This window comes from Fistularia commersonii, chromosome 5, assembly GCF_037954325.1.
Source record: "Fistularia commersonii isolate RoL2024-O1a breed Wild chromosome 5, RoL_Fcom_v1.0, whole genome shotgun sequence".
Classification (NCBI taxonomy): Eukaryota; Metazoa; Chordata; class Actinopteri; order Syngnathiformes; family Fistulariidae; genus Fistularia; species Fistularia commersonii.
The window spans coordinates 2,073,052-2,093,831 of NC_141288.1; the positions used below are offsets into that span (position 1 = coordinate 2,073,052).

The 20,780-nt window shown below is 45.7% G+C and overlaps 1 protein-coding gene and 1 long non-coding RNA gene across 3 annotated transcripts; one reads left to right on the forward strand and one right to left on the reverse strand.

Annotated features, from left to right (window-relative positions):
• Nucleotides 1–4,922: 4,922 nt before the first annotated feature.
• On the reverse strand, nt 4,923–16,152 carry LOC147233785 (uncharacterized). The gene is made up of 4 exons (XR_015106089.1): nt 16,127–16,152; nt 15,941–16,006; nt 9,495–9,534; nt 4,923–5,110 (listed from the first exon to the last, which is right to left on the reverse strand). It is a non-coding gene; the product is annotated as an uncharacterized LOC147233785 (long non-coding RNA).
• Nucleotides 16,153–16,377: 225 nt separating this feature from the next.
• Nucleotides 16,378–19,179, forward strand: rad51ap1 (RAD51 associated protein 1). Of its 2 annotated transcripts, XM_086146357.1 has the most exons (9): nt 16,378–16,667; nt 16,741–16,787; nt 17,096–17,222; nt 17,317–17,423; nt 17,506–17,598; nt 17,677–17,805; nt 17,911–18,093; nt 18,388–18,510; nt 18,580–19,179. In XM_086146357.1, the coding sequence occupies exons 1-9, from the start codon at nt 16,651–16,653 to the stop codon at nt 18,705–18,707; spliced, it is 954 nt and encodes a 317-aa protein (XP_086002483.1). In that variant the 5' UTR covers nt 16,378–16,650; the 3' UTR covers nt 18,708–19,179. The 2 variants fall into 2 exon arrangements, with proteins under 2 accessions (XP_086002483.1, XP_086002482.1); XM_086146356.1 differs by having other exon boundaries at nt 17,506–17,805.
• Nucleotides 19,180–20,780: the final 1,601 nt, after the last annotated feature.

A 20,780-nucleotide genomic window follows, 5' to 3' on the forward strand; every position in this document is an offset into this window, starting at 1 on the left:
GTGACTTCACCGCAGCGACTCCCCCCCCCGATGAAAAGTGGGAGATGGGAGGGAGGTGGTGATGGTGGTGTGGGGGGGTCGGCAGAGAGAGAGAGAGAGGGGGGGGGGGGGGAGGTGGGTGGTGGTGGCGGTGGTGGGGTTGCAGGACTCCGGCAGCAGGCGCTCTGGTAGGAATGGGCAGCAACTAGCAAAGCTCCCCGCAATAACGCAAGGTGTTTCCGGTGGGGCCTTTCAAAATAAAAGCATCCACTCGCGGATTTCAGCTCCCCAGCCCCACGCATCTCCACCCGGCAGGACAAAGACAACGGAAGGAAGCACGGGAAAGTAGAGAAAATATATAAAAAAAAAAAAGGATGTGGAAGGAGAGGGAGGACAGGTGTGCTACTTCCGGTTTCGTTGAGGCGACGCTTTGTGAAATCGAATAACGTGGAGATGTATTCTATCAGCATGGAAATATACTGCTCAAAAAATAGTGAAAACCGAAACAACACATGCCACTCCAAGTCAATCGCACTTGTGTGAAATCAAACTGACACGGATTCATTTTGACTCGTTTTAAGGACATTACATCCACATGGAATCAGTGTTTTTCCGCTTTCACTTTGAGTGCAACTCCAAATCCAGATCTCCACGGGTTAATAAATTTGATTTCTATTGATCATTTTCGTGTGATTTTGTTGTCAGCACATTCAACTATGAAGAGAACAAAGTATCTAATAAGAATATTTCATTCATTCAGATCTAGGATGTGTTATTTTAGTTTCCCTTTATTTTTTTGAGCAGAGTATATCTGGCATATTATTCTGTTACTTGGTTTATCTCTCTAAATGCCTGTGTGCATATCTACACATATATACATACACACATATCTACACACCTATCTATGTACAAACACACACACTCCTGCATGTTTGACTTCATTTTAAGGAAATACACCTTACAGCGTCAGACCTCATCATTATTTCTTCATGTTCTGAGGACCATCTTCTTTTGACGCAACCGTATTTTAATTTCTGGAGTGAATGAGTATCCTCACACTTGAGGTTGCTGTACTGTTGTATTTTTTTACCCATTTTTTTTCCCCATTCATTATCTTGATCACGTAACGGCCCTGGAGCGTCGAGGTTCTAGATGGATCCCAGATAAAGAGACGTGCACGTATTCACCCTCTCATTCACAGGTCATATCGGGACAAGCGCTCACTCACCGGTCAAATAGTCATAGCACCATTCACACGGCTGGACAATTCAGGCTCTCCGATGCACCTGCTGCATGTTTTTGGGACTGCAGGAGGAAACCGGATGTTCTTGGCCTGAGGTGGAAACATCATCTAAGGTAGATAAAAGAAACAGGTTCCAGTTTATGCGAATTATAACCCTATAAATGATTTTTTTTTTTAATGAACCAGCCTCTGTCGTTTCTCCACTGACGTCCATTCGCCGCCTCAAGCCTGGCGACCATTCGGTCATTCCATCAAAAAAGGCTTCGCTGTCTCGCGCTCTTATTTTGGAGACAAACTAACCCACTTTCCAGTCGTCGACGTCCCCCCCGGCCGGCTGAGTGCGTCTGACTTGCGGCAGCGTTTCCTCACATGGGAAACCGGTGCCAGGGGAGGGTGTGCGTTTGAGCAATCATGGGATGGACGGATGGATCCTGTGTCCAGAACCCAAATCGGGACGGTGCTCATATGTCCTGGCAGCCTGCTGCCTTATTTAGAGGGAAGGTGTAAAAACAGTCACAGGAGAGCAAATGGCGATGGTGTCTGACACTTCCTTCGCTGTTTGTTCAGGAAGTTTACACAACCAAATATTCTGCCTGGTCAGATTGCAACCAACAGAATAATATATAGCTTGCATGAATCAAATTCACCGCATTGTTGCGGTTATATCAGCGACGCCGTTCTGCAGGTTCCCGTCCCCGTTATACCACCAGAGGCCGAAGGCGCCAGCTGATTCCGGCGAAGTCTTTTCCGGAACGCATACATGCATATATTGGATATTATAAATATGCGTAAACCGAGTCCATTGTGCTTTCCGTCCCGGCCTGCGTGGCACCGGGTGGGGAATTCCCAGCGCCGCGGCGGTGCAGGAGGGCCCCGAGGTGATCGCTGCTGCCAGGGAGCCTCAGGCCCACCTTAGCCACCGGAGACCATTTGTCTCCGGTTGCACACACACACACACACACACACGCCTCCTCGTGGAAAACAACACGGCATTTCCATCCGGGGAAAAAGAGTTTGGCCACGTGGAGGAAAATGAATATCATTGTGTAAAGACGAATGTCCTATTACGAGAAACGGTAAAATCCCCGACGCGATCAATATCCCCGCTAATTGGATGTGTGTGAAAAGCTCCGGTCTCGAGACACACACAGCGTTACTGTTACTGACTCTGAAATATATCATCGCTTGCATATTTTTCACAAATGAGTAGCGTATTTTTCATTACAATCGGTAGGTTAGACGTTTGGAAAAGTAAAAATCGATCCCATAATTGCACCCGCCTCTCGTAGAAGGCGGATTTTTAATCGTATTTCATTTATTTCTAAACATCGACGCAGTCGTTTTTTTTCTGTTCTGCTTTGTGATGCTACACGGAAGCCAATGAGGCTAAATAACACTCAAAAATTGCTCAGAGGGAGGAGGAAACGCAAGATTGGGGGACGGACGGCAAACATTTATAGAATCCCGGTCTCTTCCCGTGCTGCCTTTTATTTCTAAAGCCTGAGTTGGGCTGAAGGAAGCAGCGGAGCGCAAAGTCACGCATACAGGCCCGGGCCGGATGGCGAATTGATGGCACGAGCTCTGGATCTGCAGCGTGAGCATGTGCTTTGCAAGTCAAGTCAACAAACGGCTGAATAGACAAAAGCCCCGGCTTATTGACCAAAGGGAAACTTGAATCAATCGAGGGCTGATAATGAGGCAGCGCTGGCGATTAATTCAGCAAATATTGTAGGGACGCCGAAAGAAAGAAAACCTTTGGAGGAATCATACTTTACATTCATTTACTCATGCATTGGTTATCCTGCAGTCGGGGTTGCCATGGAGCCGGAGGCTAAGCTAGCGGTCAATGGGTTCATCTCGGATCGATCATAAGGACACTCACCCTCTCAAAGCACCGGAGAGCAATTCATTCACTCATTCATGTCTTATAGAGACATACAGAAATTCACCTTCTCATTCACAAATCATTCAGAGACAAACATTCATCCTCTCATCTGCAGGTCATACAGAGAAATAGAAAAATTCACCCTGTCATTCATTCTTTCACACGTCTCCATTGTAGAGAAACGCAACAATTCCCACGTCATAGAAACGTACAACCATTCGCTCACTCATTCACACGTCATTTAGGGACCGACAATTATTCTCCCTGATTCAAACATCATATAGAGCTCGTGTCAAACTCAAGGCCGGCGGGCCGAATGTGGCCCCGTGAGAACTGTTACTGGCCCTTTGAGGGCAACCGTTATGCTGATGTGGCCCTCCGTGAAAATGAGTTTGACACCCCTGATATAGTGACGTGCAACTGTTCGCCCGCTCATTCTCACATCAGTGACCAACATTCACCCTTTCATCCACGGATACGTGCACGATAACATGCTGCCCGGTTGCACAACTTAACAAAAACGCAGAGACGGAGTCCGATCTCTCTTATGCGACGCGACAGATTGATTTTGGCGCCATTTGAGGGCCGAAGTCCCCGTCAGAGACGAAAGGAGCGACTGAAGCGGGAGGAAAAAGCGTCGTCCTCGGTCGGGTCAGCTGCCCGCGATTCAATTAGAAGATCTATTTAGCGCGTGCCTGCTGGCATACGAGCGCAGACATCAGTCGGAGGACGGGGCAGAGGCCGCGCGCACACAAACGCCTTTTGTACATCTTATTAAAAGTGTAAGAAACTCGATACAGGAAGATGCAAAGCTCTTTCAATTACCGTTTTATTAACGTGGGGTTTAGGGGACGATATTGCGGCGGCAGCTGGGGGGGACCCGGCCTCGGAGGAGGATTTCTCTGGAATGACGGCAGAACGGCCGACGCTGACGGGCAATAACAATCAGTCCAGGCTAGTTTCGGAGACGGATGATTCCCTATTGTCCCCCCGCAGCACGTCCCTGTCTCGGGACGAACGCCGCCGCAGAAGCTACGCTACCGGGGGGGACGCTTTTTGGATACATTAGGTGGTAAATAATTGATTAAAACTGATTATCGTAATTTCCGGACTATAAGCTTTGAATACCGCGGCATAAACAACAACTAATTTACATAAACAACGGCTAATTTATGGATTTTTCTGGGTTAATGAGGTTCACGTCGCCACAATATTTTGCCTGGTCACGTCGGATCGATGAAATAACCGTCAAATTCTGAGGACGTTTAATGGCGACATTGAAGAAGACCACTTTTTAGTTTTAGTGCGCAGGAGGAAAACCAAGATAGAAAGCAGGGATAGAAAATGGATGGATGGATTTTTCCTTGTGTTATTTATTATTAATCTTGTTCATCAGCCGTGTTACAGGCAGTGCTTGGGAAAAAAAAGCATTTCCAGTACAAATTTGTGGACGTTACAGCTATGAATTGAATTAAAGTTAAAGAAAATGTTTCTGTGTAAATATGCTACAACGTGGACACCTGTGGCTTATAGACAAGTGCGGCCTATATATGAACTCCTATATATATTTAGTTATTTTTATCTATATTTCATGATTTTTTTTTAAATTCATTTCACTTTTAATGTACATATTTATTCATATATATTTATAGACAACTGCGGGCTTTATATGTACACATGTTTATTTAGTTATTTTTAGCCGGTGCGGCTTATATTCAGGCGCGCTCAATAGTCCAGAAATTACAGTACATCAGCCTGCCGCGGTCGCAAAAGTGCCAAAACACACAAATACTTCTGAGGAAGACTTACCTTGTCCTTTGGGCTGCTCCCCACCGCCAATGCCCTTCCTCTCCATCCCTAGACCTCCTCTCTGGTCTTCCTCTGGACGTCCTGCCTGGCGGCTCCAACCGCAACGTCATTTCGGTCACCTTCTTTGTATTTGTATCCTGACACTCGTGACAGAAAGCTGCCGAGGGAGAGCTTTCCACCTGCGGCAGTGGAACCTGGAAAACAGAGATTTGGGATCTGGTTTCCCGTGGAGCCGGTTGTGACGTTACTGAAAATTAGCATTAGGGAGACATTTAAATGCAGTGGTTGGTGCTTCTGCCTCACATCAAGAAGATCCCCGGTTACTTAAAAATAACAATCCTATACTTTTTATGTGGAGTGTGAATGTTCTCTCCCGTGTCTGCACAGGGGTTCCCGTTCGGGTTCCTCCCAAAAAATATGCAGGGTTGGGCGATTCATTTTTCCAAGGGGCTGAATGAGGATTCCGAATGACGTCGGAAGGGCGAATAACCGAAAAGCAACACACTTATACGACATGAACGGATTAAATATTTTTTTCATTCATGTTCCGACTGACCTCAGGTGGGCCGACCTGCGTGGTCGCCGCCTCTCGCCCAATCGCGGCAGGGATTGAACACCGACATGTCTGCTTTTAATGCCTTTAACCTCTCCAGAAGTAACCACGGGCTTCTGCCCCCGGAGAGCCACCTCTGCACTGCAGCAGGTTTCGCACCGTGGCAACTTTTACCGATATTTGGCGCCTCCTGCCTGAACGGGATATTTGACCTTCACGTCCACATCCGTTCCGTGCGAGAGCGGCGCACTTCACCGGCAAAGCTGTATTGTTGAGCAGATGGCGGTGATGTGGGCAAATTAGCGGAAGGTTTAGAAATCTTGCTGAACCAGCTGATGTATAATTCAACAGCCAAAAAAAAAAAAAAAAAAGATGGATCCTGCACTGGATCCGCGACAGGGAGAAGCAGCGAAATGCAACGCTGATAAAAAACACACGGAGCGGCTGAAATAATACACCGCGTCTGACCCGATTCCTCTTCGTTACAAATTACGTGGAGGCTTAGCTGCTGTTGAGGGGGAAGAAAACGGTTGGAAAGATGGGATACGTTCCTGGTAAAAATAACTTTTCAAGGGTACCGCCGGTGCACCTTGCAGAGGAAGATGTGGCTGCTGCTAAATTGGGCGTGGAGAGTGACTAAGGGGAAATAAAAAGCCAGGCAGAGGTGACTTTTACACCAGTCAGAAAACGCAGCTCATGACACAGCGATTTTTTTTTTTTTTTTCCCCTCCAGATCAGACCGGCCGGGCGTGTTTTGATTAAATTGATCCTATCGGTATCCTGATAATATTACTCCACAGGGTATTTGACTTTAGCAATTAGTTGGGACACAAAGTTATAACAAATAGCAGGCAGTCCATGACAGGCACTTTCTGTGTTGAATTAACCCGCAGATAAAAGTTTTTAATCACATTTTTTTTCCTGGGACGTAACTCAGCTTCGATATTAGACCCAGAAAAAGATAAATGATTTTAAAGAGATGTGCAAGTGTCTCCCCGGTACCACCGGGAAAGACACCAGAAAATATAAAACGCATTGTGTGGAGGTTCGCCGTCGCCTTTGTATTTCTTAGTCTCCCTCCTTCCTACTATTATCTATAATTGTTATGTTTTACTTGAAACTCTGGCATGACAATTTTCCTCGGGACAAATAAAGTTGTTCTTATCTTATCTTATAGCAAAATATGTGGTGTTGATGGCGTCGCCCGGAACCATATCGGTCGATCCGAGCGCGTAAAGCAGGTGCTCGACTTACAGCGCCACGCGATTACGTCGCCTCCTCCCATCAAGTTATTAGGAAATGTTGTTTTACGCTGGGATTCATTGGCGAGTGTCACGCGCTGCGATACAAGAAAGACGTCTTACATTGGTTGGATGTACTTTTGTTCTTGGACTTTTTCCTGTTTTCAGAGAAAAGTCGCGTTACGCGTCGTATCACATTGGTCTCCACCTGAATCCTAATGACTTGACCTATAAGAATTTTCCATTCTCGGAGTCCATTGTCATTGGATGCTTGGATTTCTAACATCGGTTCTGGAGGTTCCAGAATCAGGGGTCGCAGACCAACGGAGGGGCAGGAGGTCGACGGCGAACAAGCGGAACGTCTGGCCCGAAAAAAGGAAGATACGTCAACGTGTCATTTCAGGCTGATCTTTCTCCTGGTGAAACATCAGTCGGGACGGTACGCGCTGTCTTTGCTGGATCTGATGGCTTTGAGTTGTTCATGACCTCAGACCGTCGACTCAACCTTTGGGGGGAAAAGTAATATCGGTGACGGCTCCAGATTTTGAGCGAGGTGTTTACGGTCGACTGTTTTCGGCAGCTCCGTGGGTTCTGATTGAACGGAGGTGCGGGTCCAAACGGTGAGTCACTGCGATCCCTGCCGTTTATTTTGACGTGTCCTGTCAGCCTGTGGAAACACGTCACGATGCGGAGGGGAGATGGCGTCTGAATGCTGTTCCATCTGCATTTTAAACAAGAGCTCTTTCCATTAGTCAAATTACGACGTCGCTCCCGTGTTTCGGCGCCATGACTAAAATCATAAGCCGCGGATCTGGAGGGGAATCGGCGGGAACGGGAGACGACCCCGGCGCTCCGGCTGACGTCAACGACCATTGATCTCCCTAAAAGCCCAGTAATCACGATCTCGTCCCCGAAGAGCCGAAAGGTGCGCGGTCGGCAGTTCGGCGGGACGTGATCGGGGGCGGCTTTCAACCTCAGCACAGCCGTCAGCTCGCTAACGCCGCCGACCATCTTCACGTCTCGCTCGATTGAGCGTCAACTTGGGGCGCGCGTGTCAGCCGATTAGCTTCATCGGCGGGTTTTCGCACGACTCCCGGGGGCCCGAAGTTACGCCGACTCCCGTGCCGCAGCAGAACACCTCGGGTCCTCGAGGTACACCGCCGGTGAAATAATCGAAGGGGAATAAACGTCTCAGTTTCCGCAGGCTTGTGTTTTCCTGGCTCGGGCCGCTCCATCCTCACCGAAAGGGCGACGCAGCGTCTCTCAAAGTCGAACGCCGTGTTTACGTGGCCCCTCTGCTGAAAAGTCAGATGATTTGGTTTATGGCCGCAGGAGGAGACAGAGATCACAGGAGGTGTCAGCTGCTGAGTCGGCTGCCGACTCTCCTGGCTCCTCTTCCCCCTCTCCCAGGAACCCAACACCGAGCGGAGCCACCGGTATCGAGCAGCAGAATGCGAGGAATTCTCTCACACATTTGCTCGCCGCTTTGCACGTTCTCACCCCTATAGGACGAAAACCATCCCGGCAGGGCCTGAGGATGCGACCACCTCGCTCCGCCGGTCGGGGGCGGGGGGGGGGGGTCGGCCGAGAGGTGGCAATGAGCGGGGTATCAAGGCAATTTGGCTGACGGGTGGAGGAGAGCGTCAGGAATGGCATGCCGCTGAGAGAGTGAGTCATCCTGGAAAGGGATCCTGTCATTCTGCCAGCACAACAAAGATCAGATCGTCTATTTTCGTCAAGGCCCCTGCTGGATGAAATCTACACCCGCAGGGAGTTAATCAAAGGTTTTGGCATGCTGCTTGTCTTGGAGAGCAACTAATAACAAATGAGATTCAAGAATGATCCGCAGGAATCATTGGCAAGTTGGGGTTTACCCAGACCGGGTTTCAGGAAAAAAAAAGTTGCCAGCTTTTGGAAAAAAAAAAAAAAAAAAAAAAAAAAAGCAGCATATTGACAGACGGGTTCTCTTCGCAACCTGGATGGGATTTTTTTTGACGTTTCCGTCTAGAAAAAAAAAAAAAAGACGCAAACGGGGTATTCGCTTCTGAGCTCGACTGACGTCGGGATCGACCCACGTGCCCGTCTGGCTGCCGAGCGTGAAAAGGAAGTAAACAAGGGGATCCTGACAGCTCCGGTTTTCCGGAGGCATCCTTGAGGAGGATGGCGGGGGGGGGGGGGGGAGGGAGGGGGAATCTGGGCTGCATTGTAAAGAGAAAGACGGCTCTCCTCGTGTTCACCCCTGGCGGAGAGCGCTGCGGATCCCCGCCGACACCGGCTTTCGCGATCGAAAGGCGGAATCATCAGAATTTAAATGAGATGCGAGGGCGAACGGCGAGGAAAAAAACGATACGGCGGCAGATTTCAGATCCCCGTCCAAGTTATTGCGCCACGCGAACGAGACGGCAACTGGTTTTTTGGTTCGTGTACATTTTTGCACAGTGAGAAACGGAGTCCTGACTGAAACTCCGTTTTAGTACTGAAAGATTTGAACGCACAGTCATTCATTCTTACCATCTATCCCGCACTCGGGGCCGGTCGCCTGTCAATCATAACGCCACGTTGAGAAACATCCAACCATTCTGAGCCATAAAGAGACAAAGAAGATTCACACGGTGAAACATGCAACCATTCATTCTCTCACTCCCACATCTGGGCAACGTAGGTCTCCAAGAACCTCCTGCATGTGTTTGGGAACCTGGAGGAACCCCACGGGGCAGGAAGACTCCACACAGAAAGTATAGTAGGATCATCTTGAAGTACCTAAGGGTGTATTTGGTCGCTGACCTTCACTCCTCTGGTCTTCATCCCTTGCAGGACGGGGCTTCTGTATGTAGAGGAAGAGAGGAGAAGTAGTTACAGATGGAGGTTAAGAACTGCTAATCACAAATAATAACAGTTATCTGAATGTAAAAGCACCAAACGGTCACCTTTATGATCAGAACATGAAAAAAAAAAAAAGACTATTGACAAACGGGATAGTTTGTTTTGTGTGAAAATCTGTGTTTTAGATGCCACTAAAGGAAAATATTGACTTGCTAAGTTCAAGGCTAGGAAGTGCACAAACTTGGTATCACGGCTCAACTTAGACACACCAGGAAGTGCAGGTCCGTGTTCTAATAATAAGCGGCGAGAAGACGCATCTATTCATTCTCCAGTGGAAAACAGAGCCAGGGGAGTCGGTGTGTTTGGGGGGGAAAATATACTGCTCAAAAAAATAAAGGGAACACTTGAACAACACAATGTAACTCCAAGTCAATCACACTTGTGTGAAATCATAGTGTCCACTCGGGAAGCCACACAGATTCATTTCGACTTGTTTTAAGGACATTACATCAAAGTTGGATCAGCCTGGAGTTTGTTTTTACACTTTAATTTGGAGTGTGATTCCTAATCCAGACCTCCATGGGTTGATACAATTGATTTCCATTGATCATTTTTGTGTGATTTTGTCGTCAGCACATTCAACTGTGTAACGAGCAAAGTATTTCATAAGAATATTTCATTCATTTAGATCTAGGATGTGTTTTTTAAGTGTTCCCTTTATTTTTTTGAGCAGTGTACATCTCAGTGGAGCGTCTTCCTGCTCTGACATCTCCCTCTGGTGTCGGTCAGATGTTACGACATCCAGCTCCTGCGCGGGGGTTCTCGATGACTGCATTGCAGCGACGGCCAGGTAATTTGATTTGAATCGCAGTCGCTCTGCCGGGAGGCCGAGGCGAAAACATCTCGCCGAGAATTTGTCACTCGCTGAACTTTGCAGCCCCGCAATGCAGATGACGGCAGAGCCCACCTCCGCTCGGCTGACGTCATTTGCATTTTCCCTGACGGGCAGGTAAAAGCAATTTGTCGAAAACCCAAGACGGAGAATCCGATCCGTCAAACGAGACGCCGGTGAGAGACGTGCATCCCAGGCACGACCGGACGGGAGTGACTCAGATCTCATGTGATCGCCGCTTTCCGCCCGTGACCTCCCGTGGAAAGGTCACGCCGATGAGACAGCTCCCCGGGTGCCCTCCAGGCGCCGAAGCGGAGCGCAGGAAACAATGCCGTGCTACTCATGCTGCCCTCAATACGGTCACGGTGGAAAAGTGGCCATGTTGAATTTTTCTCGGCCAAGGGCATCGCTTAAAAATAATATATTCATAATGCAGAACACGTTTTCTCGCCTCCGTCCAAAAACGTAGCAGAAAATCCCGACGATCGCTTTCAAAACGAGCGATAAGAAGCGATTCAACAGGAAAATACTAACTTCACAGACTTGGGGGAAGACCGATGTTTCCTCATCTCGCGAGCCGGAAGGAAACATTTTCTCTAATCTTTATAAACTTAAAGGACCGAGTAGTCACCTGCAAGGCTGAGGAGTTTGTGTCAAACTCAAGGCCTGTGGGCCAAATGTGGCCCGCCACCTCATTTTCTGTGGCCCGAAAACGTCTGAAAAGGTCTGATAGTCTTAAAAATGAACAAGTCGAACGCGTGCCTTGACCATAAACTGCATTTCCCGCAATTCGTATCGATCATGAAGTGACGGCGTCACACCGTTAGATCGCAGCGTGTCCATATTAATGCCATTTTCAACAAATGGAATTGAGAAATACAAATGATCCCTAAATGTCCAGGAAGAGAAAAGCTGATGGTTTTTTGAACAAAGTTTATGTCATAATTAATGTTGCACGATATTTTTCTTTATTCCCTTGGATAGTTTGATCATTAATTGACGGAGTAATGTTGGTTTCTTAACCTGACAATATAAAAGCAAACTTTTTTTTTTTTTTTTTTTTTGCATCTATGCAAATGCATATGTAACATTTTGGATTGGAATGAGTAATAAACTCAGTTAATCATTTCATGTCATAATATTTGGTTATATTTAGTGTTACTTTAAGGGCAACCATAATGCTGATGTGGCCCTCGGTGAAAACGAGTTTGAAACCCCTGCCTTAGAGGATCACATGTAGGATTTACCGGCACCAAGAGTCGAGGTTGCAGTTTGCAGCCGACTGAACTGACCTCCCCGGCTGGCGGCTCGGGCGATTCACCACGCAAACATTTTGCTCGAACGGAAACGGAGACACTCCCACAGCTTCCCTCTATCAGGATGTTCAAAACAGATGCCGATAGAGTGGCAGAATCCGCCACGCGTTGCGAAAACATCGGCGGCGGCACCCGGGAAGTTGCGTTTTTTTAATCCCGATCGACACGTTAGCAAACTCATATTCCAAAGTGACGGATGGTTTAAAATATTTCCGTGTCATCGGTTGCGTCTGTTTTTTTTGTCATCGGATTCCTCCAAGGAGAGCGTTTAAATACTTGAAGGACTCGTGGCGCTCGCCTCCATCCGATTCCTTCCGTCCGGCACATGGAAATAAACAGATTAAATGTGTTGTAAAAAAAAAAAGCGCATTCATCACTTTAATGAATTTTTGCATTACCGCGTCTCCTGCCGCATCTTGCGTGTCGTCCTAAATTTAAGCAGTCACAAGCCCACACTTCTTAAAATATCCCCGTGATTGTTCCACTCTGAGCTCCCATATCCCTAGCAATTAGCCCTGCGGCTGCCATGTGTGTACGCCGGGGAAGAGCAAAAGAAAAAAAGAACGCATTTAAAACGACAAGTTCTTAGAAAACAAACCCCCGGAAGCCACTGATTGACAGACATGTCTGCCCACTCTGGTTCCCTGGCTCGAGCCGCGGCCGCTGCGGCTGTGCTGCGGTCGCCGCTGGTCCACGACTAAAAAGACATCTGATGCGAGGCCATTTCTAGGTCACAAATAACAACACCGCACTGACACAACTGCAACGCCGGATATCCGAAACACTTAGGAATTCATCAAGCCATATTTAGTGCGGGGGCTTGTAAATAACTGGTGCCCCCCAACAGAACCCCGACGAATCCACGACCATCAATGTCATGTAGGGCGCTAAAAATAATCCCCGGCATCTCGGCGAAATAACCAATAAGTTTGTGTGGAAAACACGCTTTCCTTCCTTCGCTATTCGACGTACGCGAAACACGGCGATGCGTCGCGAAATCTCTCGATTGTAAAGGAGCGATCTATTTATTCTTTGCCCTGCGCGGAATGTAAATAACAACAGCTTCGTCTCCGTCTGCAGGAACAACCATACAAGGACAACGGCGTGGGGACCAGAGCGAGCCCCACACAAACTACCAGTCTGAGAAGCCATGCAGGACATAATGACGGTATTCACATCAGTGGTTGAGGGGGAAACTGCCTCCTGACCACTTCCAACTAACACGCTCAAATTAACACCAGCGATGACCTCACGGCTAACAAACAGGTTAGCGGACGGAGCTGGGTGCAGTCTAGGGCGGTCTGGTAATAGGGCCTGCCGCTGCTGTGAATAGAAGCCACAGTTAGGGCTTTTTTAAAAATACCCTCAAACTAAACAGGTGTACATAGTTTATGGATCTGAAAACTATCAGGTACTTTTAGGACGAGAGGTTATCTGTACGGGTGACGTCCGGCACGAGTGTTTTTTTTAACAATTATTGCATAATTCGGCTGGTATCTCATGTTGCCGCCCGTTGTTATCTTTATGAATATTTCCACATCAATATGGAAAAATAAGGGATGTGCTACATTATAAAAATAAGTTACAGAGAACTGGCAAAGGTATAAAAAAAAAAAAAACAACTATTTTTTTAATTCAACTTGACATTATGGTTGCATTTTCCTGCCCACTGGCTGAATCTCTCTGAAACATAGATGTGCAAATATATATAGTTTAAAGGGGTAAACTTGAAGCAAAGTTTTGTGCAATTAATTAAAAACAAAATTCAGGTACTTCAACCTACAAACATAAGTAGGCCCACTCGATAATAAATGGAGGTGTGATGATAAATTGCACCATTTGATATGTTTTTATTTTGGCTCCCTGTGGGGTTTGTATGAGAATATATTCCATGAAATTTATAAATAAAGAAGAAAATATTTGGCATTATATGCATCGGCATCAGATCGCAGCTTTCCATTCACTCTCCTATTTCGTTTTTTCCATGACGCCTCATTCAGCGCTGAGGAAACTGGAATTAATTTACAATTACCTCTATATTTACCTCTACATCCACAATATTTATAGTCTAGACTCGATTACTTAACTTTAGCTGTCAAACCCTCGACCGGCGTTCCAGTGCTGCTGACCCTTGACTCGTTTTTGATTTTTATCCATCAAACATTTACGGAAAAATTCTGTGTTCACAGTATAGCCATCTTAACCTTTGACTCCCCTCAATGTAAGCAAAATATTCCAAATGTGAGAATAATTTAAAGTGACTAAAGGCTTAAAAGTTCCAAATATCTATTTTTGTGGGTTAGGGTTACATGACCAGGTATGATGATGTAAGCTATAACAGGAAGTTCTATCTTTTTTTTTTCTTTAAACTAATTTTAGATACTACAAATGACAATATCAACTATGGAAAGCACAAGGTAAAATGTGCATTTTTTTTAAAAAATAAAGCCATTTCAGTGGGATATTAAATGTCATATATAGCAATATTTAAAAATGGGATAAATTTCCCCGTCCCCTCTTTTTTTTTTTTTTTTTTTTTTTTTAAACACTGGACTGGATTTCTACTTTTAGTTAAATGTTTGTGTTCTCCTCCGTCCTCCGCCGGCGGTCATGTGACTTTGTTTGGGAACATAAAGAATAGAGGTTCAACTTATCATTTCCTGTTCCAAGTTAAAAGGAGATGTACATTTGCAGCGAGGCCGGACACGCCGGGTCGTTACGTCACGCTTCGCAAAGGCGTTACGGCGATCTCACAGGTGATCGGCGAGTCACCTGTCGTCCCCGCGGCTGTTGCCACTCTGCTAACAAACACAACATAAATATATTCACGTGTGAATGGAAGTATAATGTTGTGACCGCAGTGTTTGCATGACAGGATCTGATATTTTGGTCGTGGCTGTAGGAAGCGCCGGAGGAGTTGAGGAATGTGTGACCACAGCTACATGTCTGCCTCCCTTGTCTGGGTCCGAAACACATGGATCATCACATCCCCGAGCGTCTGCTCCAGGTCCAGTGTGTGACGAACCGCAGCCGACAGCCACCCACTCGCAAACTGCAAAATGACAACCTTTGGGATGGCTGCCGCCGCGCTCTCTGAAGTGCAGTAAAGACCGAGCGATTTCCATTTTTTTGAGCTTCAGAGGGATCCGTGATTACTTCCTGCCCCGAGTGTAGGCGACTTGGCATGTTCCTGTCGCTCGGCGGATGGGTTCCTCTGGAGGCAGAGGAACTTGCTGCCACCTGCTGGGTCACTGCTGGCCTCCCTGGTTTCACCGATACACATGCTATTTTTGCATTAAATCCAAACTTTTTAGGTTGATTCCTTACACTTTGATTAAATTCCAGATGGCCAATTCACACATGGGGATGAGAAATATATACAGACACACGGCATGAATAAAATCAACTGTGTGTCCCAAGCCAGACGTGTCGATGGTGTAATGTGAAGCTTTAATAAGCTTTTAAGCCGCTGACCTTTTAAAATGTATTCACAACTTCAGAGAAAAATTCCTATTTCTGAAATTTTCTATTTTAGTATGTCTAGTATGTTCCCAGTGCGCTTTTTTTACTTTTTTTTTATTATATGCCCTTATCATTTCTCAGTTTAAGTAAATCCATCCTTCTTATCTTTTTCCTTTGACCGGGGTCTCATTTATTTTTTCTTAATTACATTTCTTTAGTAAATTTGTGGTCAGTTTCCCCCAAGTTTGACAATTGCTTAGAGAAAGCCAAACAGGAAGCACTTACCAATATTGCTTGTTGAACATTGTTTAAACGTTGATTTTACATTTTATTTTATAATAGTTTTGCACTTTTTCTTGATTCATTTCATGTGTCTGTTTTATTTTTATTATGTATTGATTTATTATTATTGTCAATGTGTAAACCTTAATTTCATGCTTGTATGAATGGATTAAAAATAGAGTGTGAAACGTCAGATTTTTAATCCTTTCTTCGGCTTTTTTTAAAATGTTGACAATAGATTGGTAACATCATTATTTCTGAGCTTCTTTTGTCATGAGACATTAGCAGAACATGCAAAGCAGTTTAATTTGAAAACCTGAACTAATTCTGTAGTTTTGTTCCCATCAGTAAGTAACGTGTTCATTATGGTTTTAATTATTGATTTTTAAAATAGCAACAAAATAAACAAACATTTTTTCCCCCCCAAGTTTAGCTTAATTAAGATTGTGACTCACCTGGCTCTCCGTTTCCAAACAGCTCGGACACCAAAAAACAAAGTTTAGGACCGGCCATTCTGTTACCTGTTCATGGGGACAAAAAAGGGCGGTAGTCGTTGTTATTAATTTTCAGATGTTGTAAATAGAAAAAATATAAATATATATCTATTATTTTAATTTTACAAAACCAGAACATGTACTAACCCATGTTGCGGTTGCTTCAGATCCGGCTACCCGACAGCTATGACCTATTTAAGAGAAGCAGATTCGACATATTCGTCGTGGGGAGGGGGGGGGGATAAAAATATAAAAACCGACGTGATGACAATTTATTTCACAAATTCGTACTCTGAATAATGTATCAATTGAAGCATTATTTTTAAACATTATTTATTATTTTTCAACCTTACATTATCGAATCTGCTGTAGCTTTTCGTCAGATAGGTCAACAATGCGTCACTTCTCGTCAGTAAAGGCGGGCTGGTTAAAAATAATAGCGATGCTCTGCGAGTGACTGGATAAATTAACCTCTAAATTAACTCTCTTGCACATTCAACTTGTCCGATGACCATGCGTAAATAATCGCTTGGCGGTATCAGCTTGTGGTGGGGAAAATAGTTAGCTTGCTAATTTAGCGGACGTTAGCTTATTAGCAGCGAGCTAACAGCTGTTTAACTGAATGCTAGCAGAGGAACGGCAGCTCCTACTTTCTGCTTCCCTCTGGAGACATGGAGCGACCATCGAGGTTTGAGACATTATCGCTGTCCCGATTCCCGAATTCTCGAATTTCCATGCTAACACGGCTTTTCTGGTTACAGGAAGACCAAAGCTGTGAATTACTGCGAGACGAAGGACTTCGACGATGGTGAGCTAAAGCTGTCCAACTTAGCAAAGCTGTGTTAAAGATACATCAGATCGTCCATCATCCCTTGTGGTGGATCTAAATTGCTGTGTTCACAGTGAGCAGCAGGGAGATTTGGTTTATTTTCCACTCCAAGGGAAGTAGGAAACACAAGCTGACAAAGAGAACGGGGTCACATTCAACAGGCCTGCAGGATTGCACCTCTGCAGTCCTGCAGGAACTCTTCATGCACATTTGGAGCTGATAGATGGCAGAGGTAGACCCAAAAAAGAAAACAACTTACTTGTCCTTTCTTCTGCACGATGGCACAGAGGAGGACTTCGCCATCGTGCCTGCTCCCCCCAGCAAGAAGCCCAGGGAGGCTGAGAAGCTTCAGAATCCTAAAAAATCCAGCAAGTCCTCAAGTCAGGAGTCCAATTCACTGATCCCTAAGGCCAGGTAGGTGGTTCAAGAGAGTCGTTTCGATAACGCTCTTTATTTTTCATATCGATTCTTGTGTTTATACTTACTGCGTTGTATGTTTATCTCGCAGGAAGCCGCTGGATGAGAAACTGTTAGACAGGGATCTGGAGGCGGCCATTACGCTTTCAATGCTCAATAATACAGATGAGGTAAAGGAACCGCAAACCCTCGGTAAAGGTAAGTTGTGGCTGGTCAGACGTTGTTTCTAAGTGTACATATGGAGAAAAACTTGCGCTTACGTTCCGACAAATGTCTTCAGGAGAGGCGGTGGAGGTTAAGCTGCCTGCAGACGAGAACACAGATCCAGCTTCCTTGCACTTTTCCAACTGCAGTGTGGATACGTCACTTTTGGGTTCGGTCCTCCCACTTCTGCCCAGTTTCGCTCTACATATCGTATCCAGAGCAGAAGGATTTATTGTGCTTTCCGTAGGCCTGGATGAAATCACCCCAGAGAGAGAAACCCCTTCCAGACCAAGGACGTCTGCATCCAAAGCAACAGAAACGCAGAGGAAAATCCTGCAAGAGGAAGATGAGGATTATCAGCCCAAACTGACTCCAGGTCGTCACCCTGCCGTCCATTCTTAAATATCTGGATTCCATTTAATTACAGATGTGTGTGTGCGTTTGGGAAAAGCTCTTCTATCGTTTGGGATATAATTTGCAGATTCGGAAAGCGATGAAGATTTCAGCGAGCCGCCAGAGAGCGAAGATGAGGAATTCACTGTAAAGAAAGTGAAAAAACCCAAAAAGGAGAAGGCGGCCAATCGCGAAGTGACCAAACAGCCTCCCGTGTCCAAGAAAGAGAAGCGACCGGCGAAATCGACAAAGCCCAAACCCCAGTCCGCAGGTTTGACGCTGCTTATTTCAGAAGCTGACCTATACATAGTGCCTTTGGGCACAATCAGGTTTACGACACCTGAGGAGGGGGAAAAGTGCACAATTTTCCAGAACTTAGCAAGAAATGACCCGAAAATGTACATTAAATTCTAAAAAAACAAAACAAAAAGGAAAGATGTTGCAGAAAATGCAGCAACCCTGTTAAGTCATTCATTAAACCAGGATTAATATAGATTTTTTTTTGGGAGATAACTGATTGACTGACCATGACGTTGTGGTGACAAGAAGGGGTTTGCATCCGCAGCTTCCACGGCGGTGAGGAGCCCGCCCGCCTCTAAAAGACCATCGTCCGTGGCCGCGGTCTCCAAGCCGAAGGCAGTCTCTACGAGCCCGGCAGGTGCCAGAGTCCCGAAGTGGAACCCGCCAGGTAAGAGAGAACGCCTCGGGTCCGATCGATCAAGCGAAGACGCGTGTGTGTGATGGGTTTTCTCCGCAGGACTCGTCGGAAGAAGCCCCTCCGCCTCCACGGGCGCGGCCGTCAAGTCTCCCGGTCCAGGCCTGCGACTGGGCCTGTCCCGGCTGGTTCGGGTCAAACCCCTCCATCCCAGCGTCGCAAGTCACTGACATTGGACATAAACTGCTTTTATGGTTTTGTTTTAGAAAAGATGCTTGTAAATATTTTCTATTTACCTCCGTTTGTGAACTACGTTTTGCTAGAAGTGACGGCGGCAGTCCGCTTTAGCCGATGTTTCTCTAAGCGGGAAGCTAATACTTCGACACCAAAATGTTTTTTGTTTCATTTTTGTCTGACTTCAACTCTTGTCTCACATTTTTCAACCAGAATAGAAAATATAAATGCCCATCTCATCCTTAAAATAGTCCAGAGAAAACAAACCTTGCAAATAGTGATTTTCTTTTTCTGTCTATGCCTGAAACATTTGCAGTGACACACAACTGCTGTGATACACACTTCCAAAAAAAAAGGAAAAATAAAAAGAAATGGTGCTCATTTGGCTGCAATACCCAATGATACCACTAGAGGTCGCTATTTCCTCCACACTGGTCCCATAGTTCCTGTAATAAAGTCTTTTAATTTCAAAACCCTTTTCCTAATTTGTGACATTGTATGATATGTATATGTGAAATAAAATATAACTTTATACTGTTGTATGTAAGTTTTTTTTTCAGCACAGGAGAACATCTGATGCAGTTTTAATTACAAATTGTAGTTATTCAGATTGAATTGAATGAACCTGCAGCATGTAAAACAGATACTTAAAATAAAGGAAGATACATTTGTGTACCTTTTAGCAGGAAATGTTGGAAATGTTTAGTTGGATTTCACTGCAAGATAATCATGGGATTTAGATGTTGTACTTCAATATTTGCAGTTATGTGAGCACATAAGGATGCAGCGTCCTGTTGGAGATATTAACCATGTTTGGACAGCAAACAGAACCATTTTCAAAAGAGATTCATAATTAAAGCAGACACACAAGCTTGTCAAAAAGCTGGGCTGACTTAAAGATAAATGAGTTGTGGGGATTTTCTGATATGCTTGGGTGATGCTTTAGCTCGGGAGGCTCCATCCTGGCCGTCCTGGAGAAAGCACATCCTCCTATTTGTGCACACAAACACACACACACACACTTCCATAGTTTCCAAGTATTTGAGTGATATGGCCCCCCAAATATACACTCACCAGCCACTTTATTAGGTACACCGGTCCAACTGCTGGTTAACACTTAATTTCTAATCAGCCAATCAAATGGCGGCAACTCAGTGCATTTAGGCATGTAGACATGGTCAAGACAATCTCCTGCAGCTCAAACCGAGCATCAGTTTGGGGAAGAAAGGTGATTTGAGTGACTTTGAACGTGGCATGGTTGTTGGTGCCAGAAGGGCTGGTCTGAGTATTTCAGAAACTGCTGATCTACTGGGATTTTCACGCACAACCATCTCTAGGGTTTACAGAGAATGGTCCGAAAAAGAAAAAATATCCAGCGAGCGGCAGTTCTGTGGGCGGAAATGCCTTGTTGATGCCAGAGGTCAGAGGAGAATGGCCAGACTGGTTCCAGCTGATAGAAAGGCAGCAGTGACTCAAATAACCGCCCGTTACAACCAAGGTAGGCAGAAGAGCATCTCTGAACGCACAGTACGTCCAACTTTGAGGCAGATGGGCTACAGCAGCAGAAGATCACGCCGGGTGCCACTCCTTTCAGCTAAGAACAGGAAACTGAGGCTACAATTTGCACAAGCTCATCGAAATTGGACAATAGAAGATTGGAAAAATGTCGCCTGGTCTGCTGAGTCTCGATTTCTGCTGCGACATTCAGATGGTCGGGTCAGAATTTGGCATCAACAACATGGAAGCATGGATCCATCCAGCCTTGTATCAACGGTTCAGGCTGGTGATGGTGGTGTAACGGTGTGGGGAATATTTTCTCGGCACTCTTTGGGCCCCTTGGTACCAATTGAGCATCATTGCGACGCCACAGCCTACCTGAGTATTGTTGCTGACCACGTCCATCCCTTTATGACCACAATGTACCCAACTTCTGATGGCTACTTTCAGCAGGATAATGCGCCATGTCAGCAAGCTGGAATCATCTCAGACTGGTTTCTTGAACATGACAATGAGTTCACTGGACTCAAATGGCCTCCGCAGTCACCAGATCTCAATCCAATAGAGCATCT

Coding starts and splice junctions, on each gene's coding strand:
- rad51ap1 (XM_086146356.1), top strand. Junction 17,223..17,316: donor TCACTGATCCCTAAGGCCAG/GTAGGTGGTTCA, acceptor TTTATCTCGCAG/GAAGCCGCTGGATGAGAAAC. Junction 18,094..18,387: donor GCCCAAACCCCAGTCCGCAG/GTTTGACGCTGC, acceptor TTGCATCCGCAG/CTTCCACGGCGGTGAGGAGC.